The sequence below is a fragment of the Silene latifolia genome, chromosome 3, assembly GCF_048544455.1.
Source record: "Silene latifolia isolate original U9 population chromosome 3, ASM4854445v1, whole genome shotgun sequence".
Taxonomy (NCBI): domain Eukaryota; kingdom Viridiplantae; phylum Streptophyta; class Magnoliopsida; order Caryophyllales; family Caryophyllaceae; genus Silene; species Silene latifolia.
Window position 1 is genome coordinate 104,794,284 of NC_133528.1, and position 27,027 is coordinate 104,821,310.

At 41.5% G+C, this 27,027-nt stretch overlaps 2 protein-coding genes across 2 annotated transcripts; both read left to right on the top strand.

Annotated features, from left to right (window-relative positions):
* The first annotated feature begins 7,526 nt into the window (after positions 1–7,526).
* On the top strand, positions 7,527–9,698 carry LOC141649428 (uncharacterized). The gene is made up of 4 exons (XM_074458119.1): positions 7,527–7,672; positions 8,598–8,837; positions 8,939–9,102; positions 9,598–9,698. The coding sequence occupies exons 1-4, from the start codon at positions 7,527–7,529 to the stop codon at positions 9,696–9,698; spliced, it is 651 nt and encodes a 216-aa protein (XP_074314220.1).
* A 4,529-nt stretch (positions 9,699–14,227) lies between these two features.
* On the top strand, positions 14,228–15,787 carry LOC141649429 (uncharacterized). The gene is made up of 2 exons (XM_074458120.1): positions 14,228–14,928; positions 15,070–15,787. The coding sequence occupies exons 1-2, from the start codon at positions 14,228–14,230 to the stop codon at positions 15,785–15,787; spliced, it is 1,419 nt and encodes a 472-aa protein (XP_074314221.1).
* Positions 15,788–27,027: the final 11,240 nt, after the last annotated feature.

A 27,027-nucleotide genomic window follows, 5' to 3' on the forward strand; every position in this document is an offset into this window, starting at 1 on the left:
CCTGACCTTACTAGGCTGATTGAGGCAACTAGAGACCGGACAAATCTAACTATTATTTGGCAGATGAAGAATACCACAAGATAAGCAAGCTACTAAGTCCTAGAAGAAAAGCCTGATGGGAAGTAGAGAGTAGCCTGGCAGGACACTCAAACAGGCTGGATTAAGAAGATAAACAAGAAATGCAGTTATATAAACTAGATGATCACATCCTATTCTCAAGGAAGACCAAGTCTAACTACAAGACTATATCACTCCCATGAATCAAGACGTGATTAAGGAGAAAAGCTAAAGATTGGTTAGAGTAGATAGAGTCAACCAGATTAATAAGGAGTGTGCGCTATTAATCAGGTAACAACTCCGACAATTGAGGGGAACGTTGAAATCAATACAACGTTAATATTTGTAGAGCTATAAATAGCATAATCTGGCATTTGTAAAAGGATTCATTATTCAGTAGTTATTCACATTTTTATCTCTTATCTTTTCCTGAATATTCAGTCATATACACGAACTTGTACTTAGCTTTCTAAAGTAATACGAGCAATATTCTTATACATAATTCTTTCTTATTATTCACTTATATCATTCTAAACTTATTGAACTAGATACCCTAATTACTCAATAATCAAGCCGGATCCTTTCAGGGAAAATCCTGCTAAAACAGTTGTTGTTGACAGGTTCAGTAAAATGGTCCATTTTATAGCTTGCAAGAAAACAGAAGATGCTGCAAGTGTTGCTGAACTGTATTTGAAGGAGATTGTAAGGCTTCATGGAGTTCCAAAAACAATTGTTTCAGATAGAGATACAAAGTTCATGAGCTATTTTTGGAAAACTCTATGGAAGCTACTCAAAACTAAACTGTTGTTCAGTACATCTCACCACCCTCAAACAGATGGCCAAACTGAGGTCACTAACACAACATTGAGTAGGATTCTGAGATGTCTTGTCAACAAGAGTCTAAAAGATTGGGACCTCAAGCTAGCAGCAGTAGAATTTGCCTTTAATAGAGCACACATCAACTGCTACTGGTCACAGTCCTTTTGAGGTTATCTATGGGATTAATCCTCTAATGCCTATAGACTTGTCCTCTGTGCCAAGGAATGAGATAAATTTTGATGCTAAGGTCAGGGCAGAACAACTACTGAAACTCCATGAGACTGTGAAAAGGGAAATTGAGAAGGCCAATGAGAAATACATGAAACAGTCCAAGGTACATCATAAGAAGAAAGAATTTGTTCCAGGGGATTTGGTCTGGGTTCACTTAAGAAAGAGAGGTTTCCAGCAAAGAGGAAGAACAAATTAATGCCAAGAGCTGATGGCCCCTTTGAAATTGTTGAGAAAGTTGGTCCAAATGCCTATAAGGTGGATCTACCAGGAGAGTATGAGGTGCATGGTACTTTCAATGTGGGTCACTTAAGTCTATATTATAAGGATGCTGAAGCGGAGAAGCCACCAGGCTTGAGGACAAGCCCTGTTCAACCAGTGGAGGTTGCAGGAGGAGCCACTGACCAAGTCACCTCACATCAACAAGCAAGCCAAGGCAACCTCACACCAGACTCAGGAACCAGTCTAGCAGAGCTAAGTTTAGTGGCCAATAAGTATGTGTACATGCCCAATCACCAGTTGCCACCATGGCCAGCTGGTTGGCCACTAACTTAGGCTCAAAATTCCTAAAGGTTCAAGGGTAAATCACAATGCAATTCCCAGAAATTCGAGCTGGACAGAACTGCAGCAAATGACAAAAAGAGCAAAAGCAATCTTTCCATTTCTGGCTAAACCATGAGGAAAAGGCAACTAAAGGACTTTTGGCTTGTCTCACCATTTACTAGATGCAACCTAGAACCAATTTTAATGCCAAGGACCTAATCATTTCGTCCTCAAGTGCCTACACACAATAGAAAAGCCAGCAATACAGTAAAGGACTACAACATGTCACTGTCATCTGCATTTCTCTTTTGTTTTCATTCCAGTTTACAATAAAGAGCTTTTAAACTGTTGTAATATTGTATTTGGACTCTTTTCAGCATGTGAGGAAGGATCCTGACCGTTGGATGTAGTTTCCTTTCAAGTTTGTAACCTAAAAAAGGCCTATATAAGGACCTTGACTCAGACTGTTGTAACACAGCTGATTTATGAATGAAACCTGAGAATTCTCCCAAAACTAAACCTCTTAATCTTGTGCTTAGTCTGTAGATTAGAGTCAGGCTTGAAAACAACCTGTGCTTAGATTGTGGTTGTTGATTAAGTACCTGTTAGTAGAGTTTAAACATTCCTGTGTTGAGTCTGTGGTTTGTTTAGCTTTTCTGTTGCTTCAGTTGAGATTTTCCTATGTAAATCTGTGGAATTTCTCAGCTTAAGTCCCCTCAAATTATTAACTTATCTCCCTATGAGTAATCTGTGGGTTATTAGTTGATAATTATATCCAAAGGTCCTTACTTTCAGTCACCATCTTAAAACTGTTCCATTTACAACTTGTTGTGTTTGTCAGTCAGTTTCTGTTGAGTCTTAAAAATACATAGATTTCCTCAAAAATACTGGAATTTTGCTCAGAGTTAGATCTTATTTTAAAGTTAATTACTGCCAAATTTCATGATTTTAGGAGGTCATTTGATATTTTTAATAAATAGCACAAGTTTATTGCATTCATGAGAAACTGTCTTTGGTTTGTTGAGTTGTTTGCTGTAATTGTCTAAACCCTTGGACATTAAACTGCACCCAGTGCACCGAAATAGAGGTATCTCAAAATCTATGTAGTCTAAAACCAATATCTCTTGAATAACTCCATAATATTGCATTGTACCCAAAATAGGATTTTTATCCTTTGAACTAGCAAAGTATATTGCCTCAGAATCTATGCAAACTCCACTGTTTTGCATTGTACTCGCCTCATCTTAAATGCGGGTGTAGAAAGTGTACTCATTGATTGCATACCTGCTATAAAAAGTTGCACGAGCATTAAGACCCAAAGAGAGATGTCGTAGGCTGGTTGAGCAATCATCAATTGGGTTGTCATCATCGTAAATAGTATCCTTAAACCAGTCACTTAATTTCTTTTAATGCTTATTTACATACCACCTTTCGTTCTTGTGAAGGTGTTTTCCCTTAAGGTAACTCTGGTGTTCCATACTGTAAGGCTGGACATGATCATCGTTAAATAGAACGTAAGTATGAGCTCTATGTCGCATGTCAGATGACATATCCTTGGAAACACGAGCCCTTACACCTTTTGCATTCATCCAGTCACTATGATGATTCGTAGGAGCCCCAATTAACTCATCCAAGGAGAGGTACGCGTAACAATACGAAAGAGCTTCATCGATAATTGCTTGCTCGGCAATAAACCCCTCTGGACGATACCTATTACATGTGTAATCCTTGTAAACTTTCATCAATCATCCGAATGGGTACTGATATCTCAAATACACTGGCCCGAAATACAAAATGTCCCGGACTAGGTGGATAGTCAAATGAACCATGATAGTGAAAAATGTGGGAGGAAAATACATTTCAAACTGACAAAGACTGGTGACGAGGATCTCCTGCAAAGTTTCCGCTTCATCGCGATCAATGACTTTACTATTGATTGATTTGAAGAAATAGCAAAATCTATTTACAGCATGTCGAACCTTTGGAGGTAGAATGGAACGAACGACTACAGCTAGTAGTTGTTGCATCAATGTATGACAGTCATGTGACTTTAAACCAGTAAGTTTTAGGTCCTACAATGAAACAAGGCTTCAAATATTAGATGAATAGCCCTCTGGCACTTTAATACCATGCAAGCATTCGCAAAACTCTTTTTTCTCCTTTTTTGAAAGAGTATGAGCTGTAGACGGCAAAAAAGTCCGATTTCCTTTTGTTTTAGCTGCCAGCTCAGGCCTAATACCCATCTCAACCATATCCTCCCTAGCTGCTTTGTTTTCGTTTGTCCTACCCGGAACATTCAGTAGAGTATTGATTATATTATCACAAACGTTCTTTTCAATGTGCTTAAAATCTAGGCAATGTCTAAACGGGAGGTCACGCCAGTACGAAAGTTTGGTAAAAAATATGGTTTTTTTTATAACCACGAGTAGACAACATAGGTCCCTTCTTCCCATACGTTATCTCAATATCTTTCACTTTCTCATACACTTCAAAACCATTCAAAATCTGAGGACTCCCACGTTGCTCAGGACACCCATTAAACGCCCTGTGAAGCTTACGATAATGATGATCAGGGCATAACCATCGACGATTTCCCTTATACACATGCTTGCGAGACTGCTTCAAATATTGTGATTCAACATCCCCCCACACAATGGGTAAGCCTCTTTCCCTTGTACAGTATGTTAGGAAAGATCGTCGTACGCCGGAAAGTTAGTTATTGTACACAATAACATAGCTCTCAGATTGAAACTTTCCTTCTTATAACCATCAAACCCTGGTATCCCTCTTTCCCACAGAATCTTCAGATCATCTAGAAGTGGTTCCAAATACACATCTATGTTATTTCCAGGTTGTCGAGTGCCAGATATCAACAAAGCCAACATCAGATATTTCCGTTTTATGCAAACCCATGGGGGCAAATTATAGATGGCCAACACAATTGGCCAAGTACTGTGTTGGGTACTCATGTTTCCATGAGGGTTCATTCCATCTGTGGAGAGCGGTAGACGCAAGTTCCTTGCTTTTTGGCAAAGTCAGGATATTTAGCGTCAAACTCTTTCCACTGTTGACCATCCGCTGGGTGTCTTAACTTTCCACCTTCAATCCATCCAGTATTATGCCAATTCAACATTCTTGCATCTTCTTCATTCAAATAAATCCTTATGAATCTTGGTATTATTGGAAAATACCACAACACCTTAGCTGGGATCCCTTCCTTAGTCTTATAACGCCATACAGAGCAGCGCGGACAATATGATAATTTCTCATAATCTTTACGGTACAATATGCAGTCATTGGGAGAAGCATGTATTTTCTCATATTCCATGCCCAATTCTCTAATCATTTTTTTAGCCTCATATGTCCGACTCGGAAGAACATTACCGTCAGGAAGCATGTCAAATAGCAATGCTAGATGATCCGTAAAACTCTTATCACTCCACCCATTTGCCCCCTTCAAGTTATATAACCTTACCACCGCGGACAATTTGGTATACTTCTTACAATCAGTAAATAAAGGCATTTCAGATTGACTCAACTTCTCAATTAAATCATCAGCATTTATTTCCCTATCACCGGTAGCTTCAAAATCATCGAATCTATCATCTTCAGCAAACTTCTCATATAAAACAACTTCAGGTGTAGGTGAACGACTGTTTACAGACACATCATATGCCTCATCCCCTATATCTAAACCAGCAGCTTCAGGTGTATGATTATTTACCTCTACATCAGATTCCCCATCCTCATCCTCTAATTCTCCATGAAAAATCCAACGCCTATAACTACTGAAACTATTCTTTTCTAAGTGTATTTTGATATTTGGAATAGGCAAAACCCTAATATTCCCACGTCTGTTACAAGGGCAGGGGATTGATGAGTGGAGATGAAAATTTTCACTAACGAAATTGTAAAATTCAGCAATTCCATCATTATAAATGGGATCACCAATTTCACCATCAATCATCCAAGTACGACCCATATATAAGCCAGTAGCTATAAAAATGAGATTACCTTTTTTAAACTATAAAGATTAATGACGGCGACGACGGCAAAGATGACTTGTTCACCATCAGTCATTCTATTATTAATACTTTTGAAATTTCATTTATTTTTAGAGTTGTAAAATCTAAGGCGGTTCTTATAAGTACCGTTGTAATTGTGCCGATGCATGAGGTGAATAATGGTCAAACAACCAAAAAATAGGGCATGCATTGGTAAACTGAAATAAAAAACGTTTCAGTTTTCACAGTGGATATATGTAATATGATAACGGCTTAACAAAGAACCGTTATCATTTTGTCTTATTATTATTATTATTATTATAACGGTTCCAATTCTTATTATCTTATTATGCCGTTTCCATTCTTTTTTTATTATTATAAGTAGAAAGTTAGTCATTACAATATTTTATTTGGTGGATTGCATTTGAGTGTAAGGACTTAATTAAAACGTAATAACAAAAAACATAAATAATTAAACTTTAATTCCAATAACCACCATAATCAAAATACAACTCATAATGTCAGATAATAATTAAAGACTTAATTAGAATCTGATGAAGAATTAGGATAGTCTTCATGCCTAATTTCGGCATAGATCAAGTCGTAGATCGACTCTTCATCATCAGCGGGCAGCGCGGGTGGAATGTCCTCTTTCTCCCATGACATAGGCACGGTGGCAGAAATGTGATGCCTCCTGTAATGTGTCAGCAGACGATGATCAACATGGGTCGCAACCCATAGATAAGGGACCTTTTGTTTAGCATCCCAATAGAAGTCCTCTTTCCCCGCAAATCTAGCCTCTAATGTTCTTGCATGACGAAAACTATCATGGCAGTTGGCTTCGTCAAATTCGATAAAAGCGAAGCCTATAAAACCTTGCTTGTTTGTAGACACAGGGTACACTTTTTTAACCGCAGTGAAACCGGAGTCATGAAGCATTTGCGTCAACCACCCAAAATTAGGATTTAAACCCTTTCCATTCCCATCATAACGAACCGGGAGATTATGGAGAATGCAAGTAAAAGGCTTTGCCTAACGATTACGTGATTGTAGCTCTGATACACCAACCATATTTTTTTTACAAAGAAATTTAGAGAGAAATTAAAGAGTAAATGTTTGATAATTTATATTTTGACCTAAAACATTATGAAGACATATTTATAGAATTATTTTGGTCAAATTGAATATTATTGGTCAAATTGAATATTTATTAAAGTTCTGATAAAGTTTTGCATGCAGTGGTCAAATAGAGAAATCTAATCAAATAGTGACAACGCTTGAATTGAAAAACCGTTCTTTCATAATTAAAAATTATAACGGTTACAAGAAACCCTTATCTATAACATAACAACGGGTACCACAAACCGTTGCTGGTCCTAATTTAGTAACGGTTTTCGAAATGCCGTTTTCTTAAACTGGTAACGATTGTCTAACAACCGTTGATAAAAGTGATTCTATAACGAGTTTTTGGAAACCGTTAAAAGTTTTTTACAACGGTTTGTTAAGCAGCCGTTGTCAAATTATAATAACAACGGTTTTCGAGGGAAACCGTTATTCCTATTAGCGCGGTCTAGGTTTTCGCCAATATTTGGAAAACAGTAATCTAAGTGTCATTATTAAATGCATTAAACCGTCCTGATATGCTCCTTATTGATTGCCAGATTTGGCATAGTGATGGTAGAGCTGACAACAGCTAAGATACCAGTGGTGGGAGAATTTCAATATGTTTTCCCGGATGAGATACCGGGATTACCGCCGCATAGGGATATCGATTTCAGTGTGCAGTTGAAGACAGGGACGGGACCGATCTCTAAGGTCCCGTACCGTATGGATCCCAAGGAGTTGGAGGAGTTGAAAAAATAGTTGAATAAATTAATGGATAAGGGGTACATTAGACCTAGTGTATCGTCTTGCGGTGCGCCAGTCCTATTTGTGAAGAAGAAGGATGGAATTTTAAGGCTGTGTATCGACTACATGGAGTTGATCCATGTTACAGTGAATAATAAGTATCCTTTACCGAGGTTAGATGATGTTTTTAACTAGTTGGGTGGAGCTGGTGTCTTTTCGAAGATTGATCTAAGGTTGGGGTACCATCAGTTGAGGATTCGGGATGAAGACATACCAAAGACAGGTTTTCGATCGCGGTATAGTTGTTATGAATATGTTGTGATGCCGTTTGGGTTGACTAATGCGCCAGCGGTGTTTATGGATCTGATGATACGTGTTTTCAGCCAGTACTTGCATCCGTTTGTGGTGGTGTTTATAGACAACATCTTAGTCTATTCCAAGACTAAGGAGGAGTACGAGAAGCACTTACGATTGGTGTTCCAAACTCTACGCGGCAACCAGTTGTATGACAAGTTGTCTAAATGCGAATTCTGGTTGGAGAAAGTGGCTTTTCTGGGTCATGTCATTTCTAAAGAGGGTGTAGTTGTTGATCCTTACAAGATTGAGGCGGTGTCTAATTAGGAGGCGTCGAAGAAAGTGGCCGAGATCAGAAGTTTATTGGGTTTGGCTGGATACTATCGAAGGTTCGTAAAAGACTTTTCAAAGATTGCCAGACCTATGACAGCTTTGATGAGGAAAAATAACAGGTTTCCCTGGGATTAAAATTGTGATACGGCATTCCAAACATTAAAGAAGTGTTTGACTACAGCTCCAGGCTTGGCTTTACCTGAGGGGAGTGAGAATTTTGAGGTGTATACGGATGCTTTGAAGAATGGGTTGGGTTGTGTGTTGATGCAGAACGGTAAAGTCATTGCCTATACTTTTAGGCAACTAAAGTCTTATGAGGAGAACTATCTGACGCATGATCTAGAGTTGGGTGCAGTTGTATTTAATCTAATGATTTGGAGACACTATCTATATGGGGAGACCTTTAAGGTGTTTTCTGATCACAAGAATTTGAAGTACATCTATACTCAGAAGGAGTTGAATATGCGACAGAGGAGGTGGATGGAGCTCATTGGTGATTTATTACATGGATATTATCTACCTTGAAGGGAAGGCGAATATTGTGGCAGATGTGTTGAGTAGGAATAGTGTGCATTCCCTATGCAGAGCTATGTCACTAATACGGTTAAAAGATGCAGTGACCAATATGGAGATACATGTGATCCAGAAAGGGGATGCTAGGGAGATTTCACAGTTGAACCAGAGCATTATGATGATATTCGGAGGAAACAGGTTCTTGATCCTAAGATTCAGGAGTGAAGGGGTGGAGTAGAGAAAGGGACAGTGTCTCGGTTCTCTATTCATTTTGATGGGAGTGTTCGGTATAATGGGAGATGGTGCGTACCTAAGGATGAGGAGATGAAGAAGATAATCATGGCGGAGTCTCATTGCACTCCGTATTCAGTGCATCCAGGTGGTGACAAGCTTTATAAGGATCTTAAGCAGACGTTTTGGTGGCCTGAGATGAAGAGGGAGACATCTGAATTTGTTGCTCGATGTTTGACTTGCCAGAGAGTCAAAGGGGAGCAGCGAAGACCGCAGGGTAAGATTCAGTCTCTTGAGGTACCTGAGTGGAAGTGGGAATCTATCTCTATGGATTTCTATGTGGGACTATCGAGAACTCAACAAGGTAATAATATGATTTGGGTGATCGTTGATCGCTTGACCAAGTCAGCTCATTTTTTTCCCATGAAAGATACGTGGAGTAAGGTTCAATTGGCGAATGAATACAAGAAGAATGTGATGAGATTACATGGGGTGCCGAAGGACATTGTGTCAGATCGAGATACGAGATTCATTTCTCGGCGTTGGCAAGAGTTGTGGGAATTGATGGGGACTACATTAAAGATGAGTACCGCATTTCATCGTGCGACAGATGGCAGACGGAGAGAATAATTAAGACTTTGGAGGACATGTTAAGGGATTGTGTGATGGAATTTGGTGGTAGTTGGGAAGATATATTGGATCTGATTGGGTTTTATTATAATAACAGCTACCATACGAGTATTAGGATGGCTCCTTTTGAGGCGTTGTATTGGAGGATATGTAGGAGTCCGATTTGTTGGGATGATAGCACGGAGGCTTATCGATTAGCCTTTCCACCAGCTTTGGATTGAGTACACAATGTGTTTCATGTATATCAACTCCGCATGGTACATGAGTGACCCTCCTTACGTGCTAGAGATTGAGGACATTGAGTTGGATGAATCCTTGTCTTATCTTGAAGTGCCAAAGGAGATTTTAGATCGCAAGGTTCGCAAGACTAGGAATGGGGAGACTGCGTTGCTAAAGGTGTTTTGGTCCAATCACAATGTCGTGGAAGCAACTTGGGAGGCGGAAGAAGCTATGAAGGAGCACCATCCGTTTCTTTTTTATCAGGTATGTGTGGTTATGGGGACGTAACCATGTTTCTTTAAGGGGGGTAGGAGATGATCGCATAAGCTTTTGGCGCGATTTTTGGTCAAGCTTAGTGTATGTTTTGGGTAGTTTAGTGTATTTTTTGGGTTGTTAAGTTGTGTTTTATGTTTTGCCTTGACTTGTAGTTGTGTCGTTGCATTATAGTTGAGTATAGTGAGTTTTGTTTTCAGTTTGGGTTTGAACTTCGGGGACGAAGTCCAGTTTTAAGGAGGGGAGGCTATAATACCTCAGATATTTGAGCTATTCGGTACCCTATCGAGTAGGACTTACTCTGTCGAATAAGTCATTTACGGATTCTGGAGTACATTCTGCTTTGAATGTACTCGATCGAGTATGTTAGTTACTCGATCGAGTAACTTTGATTTTACGAATTTTTCGGCCGGGTTTGATAGTGAACGTGGAGAGGTATTTAAATTTTATATCGACAGTCTTTGTCACATTTACCTTTATTTTTTAAACTTTTCACAAGAAAACTCTACGACGTTCAGTTCTCTCCTCTTTTGCTATCAAATCAATGCTAGGGTTGTCGGATTTATGAGATCATTATACCCTTGTGATCGTCATCGTTTGGGTAAATCACTTGTGTAATTTTTATGTCAATATAGTAGATTTGTCTAAACCCTAATTTGGGTATTTTAGGGGGTTTTGGTGTAATTGTTGTTGTGGATCGTAATTTTTGTTTGGGTTATTTTTAAACAAAAACCCGCTTGATGACGTGGCAGCTATAAATTGGATCAAAATAGAAGCAACGGATTAACGACGTGGCAAAGAAATAGCTTAATCAAACCTCACACAAAGCGGCAGTCAAATACAAGTTAAACAAAGCCCGTGAAACTCGATCCAAGAATAGATCCCACGAAAATAAGGGAACGACTATAAATACAAAGCAAAGACAAAGCAGCATGGATCATTCATTCATCCACTCACTCACTCATAAAATCTCTACTCCAGAAAATCATCATCATTATTATACGAAGCATTAGTCGTTATTTCCTTCATAATTGTAACATTACACTGTTCCTCCTAAGTACCCCAGAAAGTCATAGTGCATACATTTGGCGGGATACCAAGTCCCCCTCCCCCCCCCCCCCCCCCCCCCCCCCGCGGTTTTTCCCACTTCTGAGTTTTCCGCGTCACCAATTTCTTATGTCCTTTCACTACTACAAATCCAGGCAACTACAACGCCCCTTTAACAACGAATATTCACGAAAATCACAATAGACGTTGTAGAATGTATGGCGCGAATTTTACTAAAATCAATTACAACGGGTATGGTTATAAAAACCGTTGTTATTAGTTTCAACAACGGGTCACACATGCACAACCGTTGTTAATAATTTGGCGCAAAATTGGCGCAAAGTTAGTGAAAAGTAATCACAACGGTTATTTTTGAAACCCGTTGTTAAAACTTATTTAACAACGGGTGTTTTTTACAACCGTTGTTAAAACATATTTCACAACGGTTGTTGTTTAATAACCGTTGTCAATACCTTCCATACTATAAACCACACAAACGAAGTCTTCTTCTGCAGCCACAAAACACAACCCTTAATACACAAACACAAACACAAACACAGCAGACATACAAACACAAAACACATACACACTCTCTTTCTCTCTTTCTCTATTTCTCTCTTTCTCATCGTCGCTTTATCTTCTCGCCGTCACTGTGATTTCATCGTCTATTACGTTCGTATTTATCGGTAAATCTCCGCCATCACCGTTAGTTTCATCGTCATTATTTTCTTTTTCTATTTATTTCTTTTGCATGTATGTGTTTTTATCGACCATTATGTTATTTGTTTAAGTATTGTTCGCATAATTAGTTACTAAAACAATGAAGAAGCAAGATGAAGAAGTAAGATAAACATAATTAATATATATATATATATATTTATAAATACATAAATTAAAAAAAAAAAATTACATATGTAAAAATGCAATTCTTATATTTTCATGGAGGATCTTATTGTGCTCTATCGTATCCGTCCTCTCCTCCTTGGCTATTTGGAGGTTCCGTTCAGCAGTTGCTATATCGTCATATAGCTGCAACTCTCTTTGCTCCGTCAAGCCATTTTCTTTGGCGTGCTTCAGTGCGGATCGAGCTTCCGCAAGGTAGCTCCTGAAACTTTCCTCAATATGGAGGAACCGGCGGATGAAGTTGTTGTTGTTCTCGATCATGGTAAGAGTCTTTAGGATGAAATCATTCATTTTGTTAGAGTTTTTTGAGTTTGATTTGAAAGATTAAGTAGAGTTTGTTTTAATGATTAGAGTTTGGAGATGAATATATGAGATAATGGAAATGTTAGTTGAGATATGCAATGTATTTATACTAAGCAATGTGTGGGTTGAGTTAATTGCTTTTTAATTAATATATATGTTAGGAAGTTGTGCCATAATAATCATCATCATATCTCTCAATAATGCTGCTTCAAATCCTATTACTAACCCTTCTCATTCCATATTATCCGTTCATATGTACAGTGATGTCAGTAATAATGCATGCATCGGAATTCTAACAGGCCGTAATTATGCATGCATCTAGTAATATTTAATTTAATTTTTTTTTTATTTTTTAAGAACAAACAACAACGGTTATTGCGAAACAACCCGTTGTCTTTAGTTATAACAACGGTTTTGTATATTACAACCCGTTGTTATAACTTTCCCCCCAAAATTGAGTCACACTTTCCACAACGGGTTTTTATACATAAAACCGTTGTTAATAGTTTTAACAACGGTTTCGTTAAGTAAACCAACCGTTGTTAAAACCTTCTACAACGGACGCTTTAACAACGTCCGCTTTTTTATATAACAACGGTTTTTGACCGTTGTTATAGCCTGTATCTGTAGTAGTGTTTACTTTTTTGCATTCTTTAATTCGTTCCATCAGTTTGCAGGTACAATCACACTACCATAAAAATCGACTAACAATTGACCGCTTTAAGCCACCTAAGACAAAGTAACTATTAGGTAATTTTTTACCAAAACAGTTTGGCGCACACCGTGGGGCATAGTGGTCATATTATAAAGTCAACCTTCCCAGCAGTACGTTAATCATATCAGGATCCTATTAGAGTACCTCCAGCGCTCCGAGTTCCACCTCCAGCGTCTCAGGTTCTACCACCCAGCCTATGGCCCGAACCATTCCAGCCGTAACGGGAAGGGTAGAGCCAGCGGCTCTCATCAACAGGGCGGTTACCATCAGCCAGCCGATAAAGGTGACCCCAGTACCAGCCAAACCCCCGCATTCACCTAGAACCACGGATGTGGGGGCAGAGCGCGCAAGTAAGGTGTCAGGGGTGCCTGCCCAAATGAAGTCCAGCAAGGAAAGCAGCCTCGTCAGATCAGCAGGAACGCCGATGGCTTCTCATCACGCTGGATCAGCACCACCGGAGGCGTGGCAACAGCTACTCCAAGGCATTAACACTTTGCACCATGCTGTAGAGAGCTTACAGAAGGACAACGAGATCCGGCAAAAGGAGAACCGGGCCTTAAAAGACAGGATGGATGTAGTATCCCAGAAAGGAGTACCCCCACAGACGTCAGAGCATACGCCGGATCGAGAAACGCTCAAGGGGAACCAGGGAAAAGTCTTCCCACAAGATTTGGTAATCAGGCTTGATCTGGGAGTGGTATCAACACCGGGGGTACCGTAATAGCCAATGATGATGCCTCCTCCGGGGGTACTATCACCATCAGGGGTAACGCCACCACCAAGGACGATGTCACCAACAGGAATGGTAGTAGGGGCAATTACCCCAGTGGGATTGGGAGCCTTAACACCCAGGTTTCCCTCACCATTCAGCAGTACACCGCCCGTATTGGGGAACACCCAAGGCAAACTATTTAGAAACAGTGCTTCCATAAGAAAAAGTATGTACGCACAGCAAGCTCTAGGTGCATAGTTCAGGCCAATTATGAATGCGACACCGCTGCCTAGCGGCTACGTAGTTTCACCGTACGCCACATGAGGAACGTCAGTAACCGGCAATCCTTTTGGCTTATATTCGCCAATCCACAACATACCTGTGGGAACAAGTACCTCGGTAGAGCAGCAGCTGCAGGAGCTTAGGGCTATGATCGGTAAAGTACCGGGAATGCCTCGTCCCATGGAGATGGCAACACCAAAAAGCTACGCCAACTGACCTTTTGTGGACAACATAGCACTCGTCAGCATACCAAAAGGATTCACTCCGCCAACTATGACTCTATATGATGGGACGGCTGATCCACTAGACCATGTGAACCAGTTGAAGCAGAAAATGATGGTTGTAACAGCAACCGGTTCCCTCAAGGAGGCATGCATCTGCAAGGGCTTCGGATCAACCTTATCTGGGGCAGTGCTAAAATGGTTTGTGAGCCTGCCCAACAAGTCTATATCCACTTTCGCAGATCTGGTTAATGCCTTTAACCAACAATTCGCCAGCAGTCACAAGCCAGAAAAACAAACAAGTGACCTATACAAGGTAGTCCAGAGGTTTGAGGAATCCACTCGGGAGTACCTGAATAGGTTCAACATAGAAAAGGTCTCCATCCCAAAATGCGAAGTACCCACGGCGGTTGAAGCATTTAGGCATGGACTTCACCACGATTTAGATCTGTACAGGGAATTCACCAAGTACCCATGTACCACCTTCGAGGAGGTACAACAGAAGGCAGTGGCTGTTATGCGCCTAGAGGAGGACGAATCCATGAGGGATGTCTACGACACAGAACGTACCAATAGGAAAATAACCACAGAAAAGAAAACTGAAAGATCAAAACCATACAGCAAGAACACCGTGAACAAAGTTTCACGCGACACCGATTGGATGGAAAGTGCTAGCTTGCCTCCAAAATTGAGTGAGAACGTATTCACCACAAGAATCGCCGGAATATTAAAGGCATTGAAGGAGCTCGGACAGTGAGTCAGGTGGCCAAAGAAGTCGATACCCAGGGAGAGCGACAGAAGAGACGCAAGCAAGAAATGTGAATACCACCACGACATCGCACACAACACAGAGGATTGCGTAGTCCTACGTAAGGAAATAACGCACCTTCACAGAGCAAGGTGCTTTGATCATTTACTACCAAATGGAGCCAAGTCCGGAAAGGTAAACACAGCAGAGCAGGTACTCCCATCACCACCTCCGTTGTACTCCAAGGTTGTGAATGTCATCACAGGTGGATCCGAGATATGTGGGCTGACTTATTCAGCAACTAAGCGCCATGCAACGAAGACTAAGGGACACAAGCCAGAATCCTCTTGCCGCGTCAGCAGGAACGATTTGTCAGCAGTCACATTCGACGAAACAGACATCCAAGATGAGGGGGAACAACATCACGACGCATTGATTATCACCCTCTCAATTGGAAATTGTCTGGTAAGGAAGATCCTAGTCGGCACCGAGAGCCCTGTCAACCTCATAACGCTGGGAACCCTAAAAAACATGGGGTTTAGCGAGAAAGACCTGCTTAGGAAGGCGGTGCCCCTGGTTGGGTTTAGTGGAGATATAAAACACTCTCTGGGAGAGATTGTAACTCCTACATTCACCGGAGTAATTAACAAACAGGTGAGATACATGGTCATCGGCGGCCCGTCCACTTACAATGTTATCCTTGGCAGGCCATGGATTCATGAAATGAAAGCGGTACCATCTATGTACCACCAGAGCTTGAAATTCCTAACACCTTGGGGAGTACAGGAAATACGTGGAGACCAAGAAGAGCCTAAAGACTTCTACAAGGATGCCCTTAAACCTACAGCGAGCCCACCAACATAGTAATTACAGAGACTGTGCGTCCAGAGGGAGTACATCGAGCCTCCACATGCAGAACTTGATGAAGTACATCTGGACACGCAGCACCCTGAGCGAACTTTGTTGATTGGAGCAGACTGTACAGGTAGTATCCGTCAGCAGCTACTCGATTTTTTGCATACTAACATGGATTGTTTTTCCTGATCGCACGATGATATGGTAGGTATTGACCCAAGTGTTATAACACACCGGTTGATTGTCGACGCCAGCTATCAGCCAGTACAACAGAAGAGGAGGAAATTTGCTCCAGAAAGAAATGAGGTAATTAATGAGGAGGTAGACAATCTACTGGCAGCAGAAAAGATCAGGGAGATCAAATACCCAGAATGGCTTTCTAACGTTGTGGTAGTACCCAAGAAGAACAACAAGTGGAGGGTATGCGTAGACTTCACGGACTTGAACAAAGCATGCCCAAAAGATCCATTCCCTTTGCCACACATAGACGCAATGGTGGACGCAACAACAGGCCACGAAATACTCACCTTCCTTGATGCATTGAGTGGGTACAATCAGATCAAAATGCACCCGAATGTTCAGGAGAAAACAACCTTCAGATCTGAAAGGGGCATGTACTGCTAGAACGTAATGTCGTTCGACCTCAAGAATGCCGGTTCGACCTATCAACGTCTAGTAAATCAAATGTTCGAAAATGAGATTGGGAGAATGATGGAGGTTTACATAGACTATATGGTGGTTAAGTCAAAGCAGGCAGAACAACACATGGCCCACTTGGAGAATACCTTTGGGATACACAGAAAGTACCACATGAAGCTGAACCCCTTAAAGCTTACCTTTGGGGTGTCCTCCGGAAAGTTCTTAGGGTATCTAGTCACCCAGAGGGGAATCGAGGCGAGTACAGAACAGATACCAGCAGTACTGCAGCTGGAATCCCCTAGAAACCAAAAGACGTGCAAAGGCTCACAGGAAGAGTGGCGGCCCTGAACTGGTTCATTTCCAGGTCCTCGGACAGATGTCGGCTGTTCCATGACATCCTCAGGAAGAGCAAGCGGTTCGAATGGACGAAGGATCATGAAAAGGCATTTCATGAACTCAAAAGCTACCTGACTACACCTCCGTTACTCTCCAAACCGGGACCAGGAGAACCCTTGTACCTGTACTTATCGGTTACGGAGGTGGTAGTCGGCGCTGTACTGGTACGAGAGCACGAGGGAGCACAGAAACCTGTATACTACATTAGTGAATCTCTGCTACCTGCGGAGCCCAGGTACACCTCACTAGAAAAACTCGTCTTAGCGCTTGTTATTGCTTCATATAAGTTGTGTCCGTACTTTGAATCTCACACCATCTCCATAATCACAAACTCCCCCTGAAAGCTATAATGAGAAAACCTGAACTGTCGGGTAGAATGGCTTAGTGGTTTGTCCACCTGAGCGGATACGACTTGAAATTTGAACCCTGAACAGCTATCAAATCCCAGGCCCTAGCTGACTTCGTGTCAGATTTTAGCCCAACCCTCCAACCTCAGACTGACAAAGACCTGTTAATCCTAAATGAGGACAAAGGTGACCAAAGGTGGGTACTGTATGTTGAGGGGACCTCAAATATGAGGGGAACGAGGGTAGGCCTGGTCCTCTGATCACCTCAAGGGGAACAAATTGTTCAGGCGGTACGATGTGAATTCAAGGCCACCAATAACGAAGCCGAATACAAAGCCCTCATCTTGGGACTACAGCTAGCCTTGGACCTACGAGTCAGTCACATAGAAGTGTACAACGATTCCCACCTTATTGTAAACTATGTGAATGAGTTGTATGTTGCCATGGATTCCAAAATGATTGCCTACATGAAAATGGTGAAGCACCTCAAACTTCGTTTCGCTACCTTCTTCATCAAGCACGTCCACAGAGATCGGAATGCTGAGGCAGACGCCTTGGCAACATTAGGTGCAACATTCAAGCCTGGGGTAATCTATACAGCCCCCTTTATACATGTGTTAGAACTAGCTGTCTGTCAGCAGGAACATGATGTAACAGACAAGCCTACATACTCCCAGTGGACACACGAAGCAGGGGTAATGTGTACCTCATCAGCCCAGGATGAAACTCCAGATTAGCGGCAACCTTACCACGACTGGTTACAAAACGACGTACTCTCTGCTGATAAGAACAAAATAAGGAGTTTCAAAATGAAAGCCTCTAGGTTTGTGCTGCTTAACAACATACTATTCAGACAATCACTAGCAGGACCCTACCTACGTTGTCTGAGCAATCAGGAGGCACAAGCTGTTATGCATTACATCCACAGTGGGGAATGTGCAAATCATGCAGGGGGTAGGAGCCTGTCCAATAAAGCACTTTGACAAGGGTACTTTTGTCCAACCATGCCTAAAGATGCAATTGAGTACGTAAAAAAATGCGACGCATGCCAAAGACACGCAGTAGTTAGCCATCAGCCGGCTGAGCCCATGTACCCCATAATATCACCATGGCCCTTCATTAAATGGGGAATGGACATTGTGGGACCACTACCTCGTGCCTCATGAAATAGGGTCTACATGCTCGCCATGACAGACTATTTTTCGAGGTGGATAGAGGCGGAGGCGTTTGCTCAGGTCCTTGACCAGTACGTAAGCTCTTTCATCAAGAAGAACATCATATGTAGATTTGGCATTCCTTCAGAAATAATATGTGACAATGGCGCACAGTTTGTGTCTGACAGAACGGAAACCTTTTGTGCCAGGTGGAACAACACACTATTCAAACCTACCCCCAGGAATCCTCAGTCAAACGGATAGGCGGAATCCAGTAATAAAATTGTCATGGAGAACCTGAAAAAGAGACTAGAGAAAATAGGGGGTAAATGGGCAGATGAGCTTCCCCTGTACTCTGGTCTGACAGAACCACCCCCAAAGTGGCCACATGACAAGCATCGTTCAGTCTAGTGTACAGAGCTGAAGCTGTGATCCCTTCTGAAGTGCGAGTACCAACACATTGGTACGGTTGCATAACAACAGATAGGAATCAGGTGGAAATGGCCAGCAACCTAGATACTCTGGACGAACTAAGAACCAGCGCTCAGATCAGAATGGCAGCCTACAAACAAACGGCTGCCAGGAGCTACAACTAAAACAAAAGATTCAGAACTTTGCAAGTGGGAAATCTGGTGCTCAGAAAAGTGTTCCTGAACACCAAGAACTAGCAAGTAGGAAAATTTGCCTACAACTGGAAATGACCGTACCACGTAGAAAGCGTGGTGGTTAATTGAGCATACAAACTCATGACTATGGAAGGGCAACTCATACATAAGCCTTGGAACATTACTCGGCTAAAGGGGTACTACATTTAGGTTCTAGCTGCTGAACCACAAAAGCCTTATCCTCAGAAGGTACACAACTATACGTATGACAAACTTTGAACTCGTACCGTTAGCGCCTGAACTAAATCTCTTGTAATGAAACAGTATTCATCTGAAGGGGTACAACGCACATAATTCACCCGCTGGAATCCCAATCCAATTTCTTAGTAGGTATGACAGGAGAAGAGGAAACCCAGAACTTTAAGTTATGGCACCAACTTCTTATTTATTCGCCTAACCAGGTATTACATTGTTGCTTTTTGCAACTCAACAAAAGGAACATTATCTGCCCGACAAGGCATGTCCTTCAAAACGTACGTGTTAGCCACCTTGGATCTGTCAGATACTGCTAAAGGGGTAACAACTTAAAACACGCTCTCAAATTCTTCCCAAATATTTCAAATTCTTATTTTTTCCACCCTCGAGTGTTATCTGTCAACAAATAGCGCTATGGGAATAAAACATGGGAGTCACATCTTTAAGACTTCTTGCAAAAAGGGCCCAGATTAAGTTTTGTTTTCTTTTAAATTTTTGGTTGTACTATTTGAAGGAGTACAATTTTTACTCCTGGAACAATTTCTTTTTTAATCCACTCCCATTTGCGATTCACTTTCTTTTTTAGGGTTTTTGAGAACTCTTTAAGTTGGAAAATAATCCCCGGCAGTCTGAAAGAAAAAAAGGACTAGCAAAAACTTCCTCCTGCAGGACGTACATGGTGCGCGTGGTTGGATAGGGGCCTAAGCATCCCGTAAGGACAGAAAACCCCAGGACCACCAAAGTCACCCCAACAGAACAGTGAGCAGGCTAACATACAATGCATGCATGACAAACAAACCGCAGTACGCACAGTAAGTACATAACAAAGAGAAAACTTAAACATTACTGTCCCCCAGATGGGAGCAGAAGCAAAAAACAAATGATTGTTCAAAACAAAGAAAAAACAAAGCCAAACGCCTCATAGGGCTGAGGCCAAAAAGCAAAAAATTACAATTAACTAGAGGGCATTCCCTTGTCAAATCAGCCTGATCTAGAACAGACACCTCATCAGGAACAACAACAACAGATTCAGGGACGTCTTCCTCCACCTGCACCACCTCTTCAGCAGGAACATCCGCCCCCTATCCAGAGCCGCTTCCTTCTCTGCCATCAGGTCATCGATAATGCTAAAATCAGGCTGAACGGGGAAGGTCTCAGCAAACTGCCTCTCCTCCTCTACCAGATTCCAAGTGGTGTGCATACAAGCTTGGAACTCCCGCATGCGCTTGATCTTTGACTCCCAGGCAGCATACAACATGGCATCCAGAAGCAGCTTCTTCAGGGTCTGCACCTGACCCTCAGCAGTAGAAAGGTTATCAGCCAAAGAGGAATTAGAGCTATATGCATTCACCAGCTGGGTTTGAGTTTATGCCAACTCTGAATGGGCGGTGTTCTTCTCCTCGGCAGCAACAGAGAGCTTAGCCTCCAGATCAGGAACCCGCTGGTTAAGGTTGTTCACCTCCCCCATCAGACGAAGAACCTCCTTATGCATGAACAGGTTCAGCTGAAGACTCTGCCAGAATAGAAAACAGCTATGAGCAACCACGTCAGCAAGAAGAAAAAATAAAATACAGAGACAGATGCGCTTATAGCGAAGGCAGTTTCCACTGAGATGTCCAGCATCTTAGGCATATTCTTAGTACTCAATTTCTGGATCGTGGCAGGAAGCAAAAACTGTTCTAGCTAAGGCCAGAATAGAATACCAGCCTCACCACCATATCCATAAGGGAAACGGATGAGGGTCGTAGAGTTGGGCAGAGGCGTCCTGGGATGAACCGAGGCCAAGGGAGGAACAAACTTCGCTTCTGGCTCAAGAGCCGGAACAGCTTTCTTCTTTGGAGCGGGTTGGGAGAAGGAGGAAGCAAGCTTTCTTTTCTTCAGTTCCATTGCAAAGTCAACACTGAAAGGGGCTTTACCTAAGAAAAGCGATTAACACACCAGTCACACAAAGCAAAGTAAACAGAACGGAAAGAAAAAAACAACAGAATAATGTCTCACCAGAAGACATCGAAGGTTCCGTCTCAAATTCCTTTTCTGGGTTGGAGGGAGTCTCTTTTTCTTCGCCTTATTCTTTGTGAGGCTCCTGATCCTCTTCTTCCTCTTCGTCTATCTTAAGCAGATGAGAGGAAGAACCCATGGTCTGCGAAGCAAGGAGGGCGGGGAAGGTTCTAGCTTGGAGAGGGAGACTGAGGAGCCTGGTCACCAAAGTAAGATCCTTGGTAGGAATTGGTTGCACCAAGTCTGCAAGAAAAAGCTAGTAAGAACAGTGAGATTAAAAGGAAGAACAAAAACACTGACAACAGAAGTTAACTTCAATAGGAGCCCACTTATCGAACAAATAATTGAGGGTAGGGGAGATTGTGTTGATTTTGACAAAGATGCAGCGCTTAAACCAGCCCTCATCCCTCACTTTGGGAGAAAGAATCACCCCCGAGTTCATCTTATTACAGGACCTAAGGGTCACTTGACCATGCTTGACGAATCTATAGGTATACAGCACCGCCAGATCGCCAAAAGTCAGACCCAAGTTATAATCCTTATCTAGAATGCACAAAGAGACTAGCACACGCCATCCATGTGGTTTAAGCTGACAGATCACCAGCCTATTAAAGAAAAGCACCCGCTGAACCAGAGAAGGCAGGGGGAACGAAAAACCCAGATGAGATGGATACTCATAAAGGCAAGTCCACCCTGAACGATTGAAGTCAGGAGCTTCACCAGGTTGGGGGAGATGAATTTCCACCTGGTCGTCCAGCCCAAATTTTTGCCTCACCTCTGAAACATTCTAGTGAGCATAGCAGGAACCACACAACAACAGTTCAGAAAGAACCCCCGTGGATTTGAATGAAGTAGAGGAAGAGGAAGGAGATGGTGATGCGTGAGATAAAGGACGGCGAGTAGATTTTTTGGTCATCTTGAATGGAAAAAGAGTGAGAGAAAAGAAAGAGGGAGAAAATACCTGAGAGAAAGCGTTTTTTGGAAAAGAGAAGTAAAGATAAAAGAGGGTTGGGGGTATTTGTAAAGGGGGAAGTAGAAAGGAGAAAGTGTTGGAAGTTGAGAGGGAGATCGTGGGAAAGTGGATAGAGGTAGTTGAGGAGATAGGCGGCGTGGTATTAATGGGACTCCTCTGACAGTCCGACTTTTTAGGGAAAGCAATTCCTATCATTGCATTGGGCAAGTAGACGGCAATTACTTTGGGGGTAATTGTCTAGTTTATTTTTACATAAAAACCCGCTTGATGACGTGGCAGCTAGTAATTGGATCAAAACAAAAGCAACGCATTAACGACAAGGTAAAGAAATATCTTAATCAAGCCTCACATAAAGCTGCGGTCAAATACAAGTTAAACAGAGCCTGTGAGACTCGCTCCAACAACAGATCCCACGAAAATAGGGAAGTTAAGAGAAACAGGGAGTAGGCGCTGAGGCGGAATGGGTTAAAGGGAACAACTATAAATACAAAGCAAAGACAAAACAGCAAGGATCGTTCATTCATCCACTCACTCACTCATAAAATCTCTACTCCAGAAAATCATCATCATTATTATACGAAGCATTAGTCAATATTTCCTTCATAACTGTAACATTACACTGTTCCTCCTCAGTACCCCATAAAGTCATAGTGCATACATTTGGCGGGATACCAACTCCCCCCATGGTTTTTTCCACATTCAGGTTTTCCACGGCACCAATTTCTTGTGTCCTTTACTTTTTTGCATTCTTTATTTCATTCCATCAGTTTGCAGGTACAATCACACTACCATAAAATCGACTAACAATTGACCGCTTTAACCCACCTAAGACAAAGTAACTATTAGGTAATTTTTTACCAAAACAATTGTATGCATTATTGTTATATGAGGTGATTTCGTAGAGGAGGCTTTTTGATCTGTTGCTATTGTTGTTGGTGATTCCATTTCAGGTAGGGTGGTCCTTACTCGGTTACTGTATAATTGATTTAAGTTAATGTGATAGATGAATTACATGATTATCATTGGGGTCATAATTGTATTTCTGGGTATTGGCATGATTATCAGTATTGTGGATTTTGGTTGTAATTGTCTGTGGTTCGCGATGTGCGCCCTCAGCTGAGTGGAGTCATTTTCGGGAATGGCTTCACGCCCTTGATTTGCCCCTTGTGGTTCCCATCACAAAGGGGGTGTGCACATTAATGGTCATGGGTTATTCGCTCTACGGTTTTGAGCGGGGCTTAGGTGGTAAGGCTGCGGTCACCACTTGCGGAGTGGAATATCTATTGCGATGGGTATTCTAGCAGGTCTACACACTTTAGTGTGTAGACAGGTGATTGGTGATGAACTGGAGTTGGAGGAATGTGCTTATGTAATTGGATGTTGTTGTATTGCTTATTTTGATTATTCAGTAACTAACCCCGTTTAAATGTTTTGAAAATTATGGTGATTCATTCAGGGATGGTGAGCACTTGAGTAGCAGGTATTTCTATGGAGTATGCACAATTTCTAGTTGAGGATGGAGTCATCAATAGTATGAGTCTTTTAGTCTTCCGCTGATAGTATATGACAGTTTTATTTGAGTTTTGGATTCTAGTATGAGACGATTGTAGTTTTATATTTCTAGTTTTTGTTTTAGGTTGTACGCACTTTTAACTTTTAAACTTCAAGTGTGTTTCTATATTGTCTCCTTTGATTAATATACCTCGGGTAACCGAGATGGTAGCGTCTCCATGTGCTAGGGTGGTCTTGGTAAGGCACATTGGTGTTTGAGGGTGTTACATGGAGCCCCTGGAATCAATTTAATCTGAAGCTCGATCCCTCTTATCGGTGGCAAACTAGTAGGTAAATCATCCGTGAATATATCTGCACTTTCAAGAAGCAACTCATTGATAGTATCGTGCTCACTTACTTGTGGTTGGGGCTAATTTATGGCTATGAGCGCATAAACACACCCATCATTGTCGAGCATCTGTTCAACCTCCCTTTCGTTAGCAAACATCGTTAAGCTTGACTTCTTACCCCTGCCCGATTAGATAGAACGAATAGCTTTCGGGGTATGGGCTTCAATGTTACATTCTTACCATCAGAGAACAAAATGTACTCGATGCTCCTCCCACGGTGCGTTACATCCTTATCAAATTTCCAAGGACGTCCCAATAGAAAATGGCACGCATCCATAGGTATAAAATCGCATAAAACCTCATCCTTATAAGGACTCATTGCAAAACACATTCGAGCCTATTTCGAAACCTTTACCTTGCTTCCGTCATCAAGCCAATGCAAAGTATAGGGCTTTGGATGCGGTGTGGTCACAAGAGCAAGCTTATCAACTAGCTTCGTAGCAGCAACATTGGTGCAACTCCCACCATCGACAATCACGCTACACCACTTATTACCCACCTAACATTTTATGTGAAAAATCTGGCCACGTTGCTCTACTAACAACGATTCAACTTTAGAGTGTAACATTCGTCGTAAGACCAAGGTATCATACATAGGTGCTTCATTAGACAACTCCTCATTCGCGCCCTCCTTCTCTTCCTTCAACACAAATAGTCCCTTCTCCTCAACAGCCAAATCATATAATATCTCATCACGTAAATCCATGGTTTCCCATAAAGTAATATTCCATTTATTAAGGTAATCACTTCGAAAGTGACCAAACCTTTGACATTTGAAACAACGGACCTTGGCCATGTCCTTTTCTTTACTACTCGATTCAGGTTTGTCACAAATGAGCGGTTTTGGTGTGGTGGCAGCGGAAACTACAGTAGACACGGCCCCTCTAGACCTAGCTCCCTTGGGTTTAGACCATGCATTACTCATAGGGGTGAAACTTATGGTAGAACGATTCACCTTCAACCGATTTTCAACTTTAAGCATAATTGGCATAACATATCAAACGAATCACACTGCTCCAAATCTACAGCCCGAACAATGTTCTTATTTAATCCCCTACAAATATCGCCACCTTTTATTCCCTTAATTCATCCAACTCACTCATCAAAACGAGTTTTTAAAATTCAGCAATATAATTGGCTACGGACAATCTGTCTTGGCTTAATTTAATAATTTTTCTATAAAGATCGATTCTATGGCTTTTCAGAACATACCCCTGTCTGAGTTTTCATTTTACTCCATCCTAAGATTTCAGTTTCTCCTTGCTTTCTCTTGCTCGTTTGGCCTTAAGATTCTCGAACCATAAAGAAGAATTCTTCAGCTGTTTCAGAATAGCGAACTTGCAACGCTTCTCATCAGAAACCTCCTTTAACTCGAACATCCTTTCTGTGTGTCGTTCCCATTCAAGGTATACCTCCGGATCTGTATTACCATCAAATTCTGGCAACTCCGTCACCTTGAACTTGCCCATAGGCCTTGCATTCCCAAAATGCCTATCATTACCAAAGTTACGATTCCCTAAATCTGGGTTTGCGCGAAACAATTCACGCAATTGCTGAAAAGATTGACGCCGTCTCCCATCACCCTTGCTATGATTACCACAAATGATATAAAACGCGAAAGCAATTAAAAATTTCTATAAGACAGATTTAGGCTTGAAACGCAGCAGCACAATAGTACAAGATTAACGAGTCAAGTTTTGTTCTTTTTGTATTTTTAGCGTGATAATAGCTGTAAAATAACAAGGGAACCAATGGAATTTGCAGAAGCGAAATAACAACACAATTATGACAGTTGAATAACGAAAACAATATCAATTATGACAAAGAACACATCACAAACAGAGATATTTAGCCTTGAGATTCGACCTGAATTAGCAGCTAATAACGAAGGAGTTCGGAGCCCGAACAAAAATTGCGAAAGACTTGAAGTACGTTCTCAAATCTAGGGTTTGGTGATAACACTTGATCGGGTTTTCTGAGTTTTATTAATAGTTGAATGAGGAAAAGCATCAGCTATTACAATACCTTATATAGGCTGAAAAGTAAGCTAATAATCTGACCTAATATTATCTCCTATGAGATATTATACTTGCATAAAAATATAAGATAAATAAACTCCCAAAAACTGAAATATGAAATAACAGAATAAGGAAATAACAAAATATAGAAAACAACAGAGTACGGAATAAATAAAAGCTCTTAAACAGCAGCTCTTCTACACGCCTAAGTCAGCTCCTCACGTGTAACTTAAGAAACATCGATGACCAAGGCTCCAGTTCCTTGGACATGGAAATGCGAGCCCATGTAAGCACTTGTTCGAGAATTATCAACAACCAGCTCTTGTTCACTTGTTGGCCCAATCGTGACCTCCTCTTCATCAATTGCATCCATAATTAAGATGAATGTCAATTTAATGTTATTTAAACCATTATTAAGCTAGTTTAAAATCGGGCCATGCATCGGGTTGAGAAAATATCGGGTCACGAGTCGAGTCGAGTGGGTTAAGGTCGGGTTCGGGTTGGAAAAAATAAGGCTGCTATCAGTTATCAGGTCAGTTCGGGTCGGATCGGTTCGATTTCAGTTCACCCAATTTTCGGGTTGTGTCAGGTCGGGTTTCGGGCAGGTCGGGTCGGGTAAGCTTTTGCGAGCTCTATCCAAACACACCGTAAAGGTTTGGGTTGACCTTTACCCTTCCTTTATATTTTGATTTAACTTCCTCACATTTGGCGTTGATTTTAATTGAATAACTACTTTCATATGCTGGTATTGATGGTGTGTTCCATTTGACTAGTTATTTATCACTTTATCCTAACATTTGTAGCCTAAAAAGAAGTTATGGGTGACGATGTGGAATCAGCTAAGAGCATCCACAATAGAGAGGATGAGACATCCTTTTAAGAGCATCCTCTTAGCACTATCACTACTACACAACCCTTACATTAATGACGCTTTGGTATCGACGCTTTATAAGGCATCGAGCC

Bases quoted from the DNA above. Each gene is read 5' to 3' on its own strand.
- LOC141649428 (XM_074458119.1), top strand. From the start codon at position 7,527: ATGGATAAGGGGTACATTAGACCTAGTGTATCGTCTTGCGGTGCGCCA. The intron at 7,673-8,597 runs GTTAGATGATGT...AATATGCGACAG, and splicing joins AATAAGTATCCTTTACCGAG to AGGAGGTGGATGGAGCTCAT. The intron at 8,838-8,938 runs GTTCTTGATCCT...GTATAATGGGAG, and splicing joins ATGATATTCGGAGGAAACAG to ATGGTGCGTACCTAAGGATG.
- LOC141649429 (XM_074458120.1), top strand. From the start codon at position 14,228: ATGACTCTATATGATGGGACGGCTGATCCACTAGACCATGTGAACCAG. The intron at 14,929-15,069 runs GTGAGTCAGGTG...GCACCTTCACAG, and splicing joins GCATTGAAGGAGCTCGGACA to AGCAAGGTGCTTTGATCATT.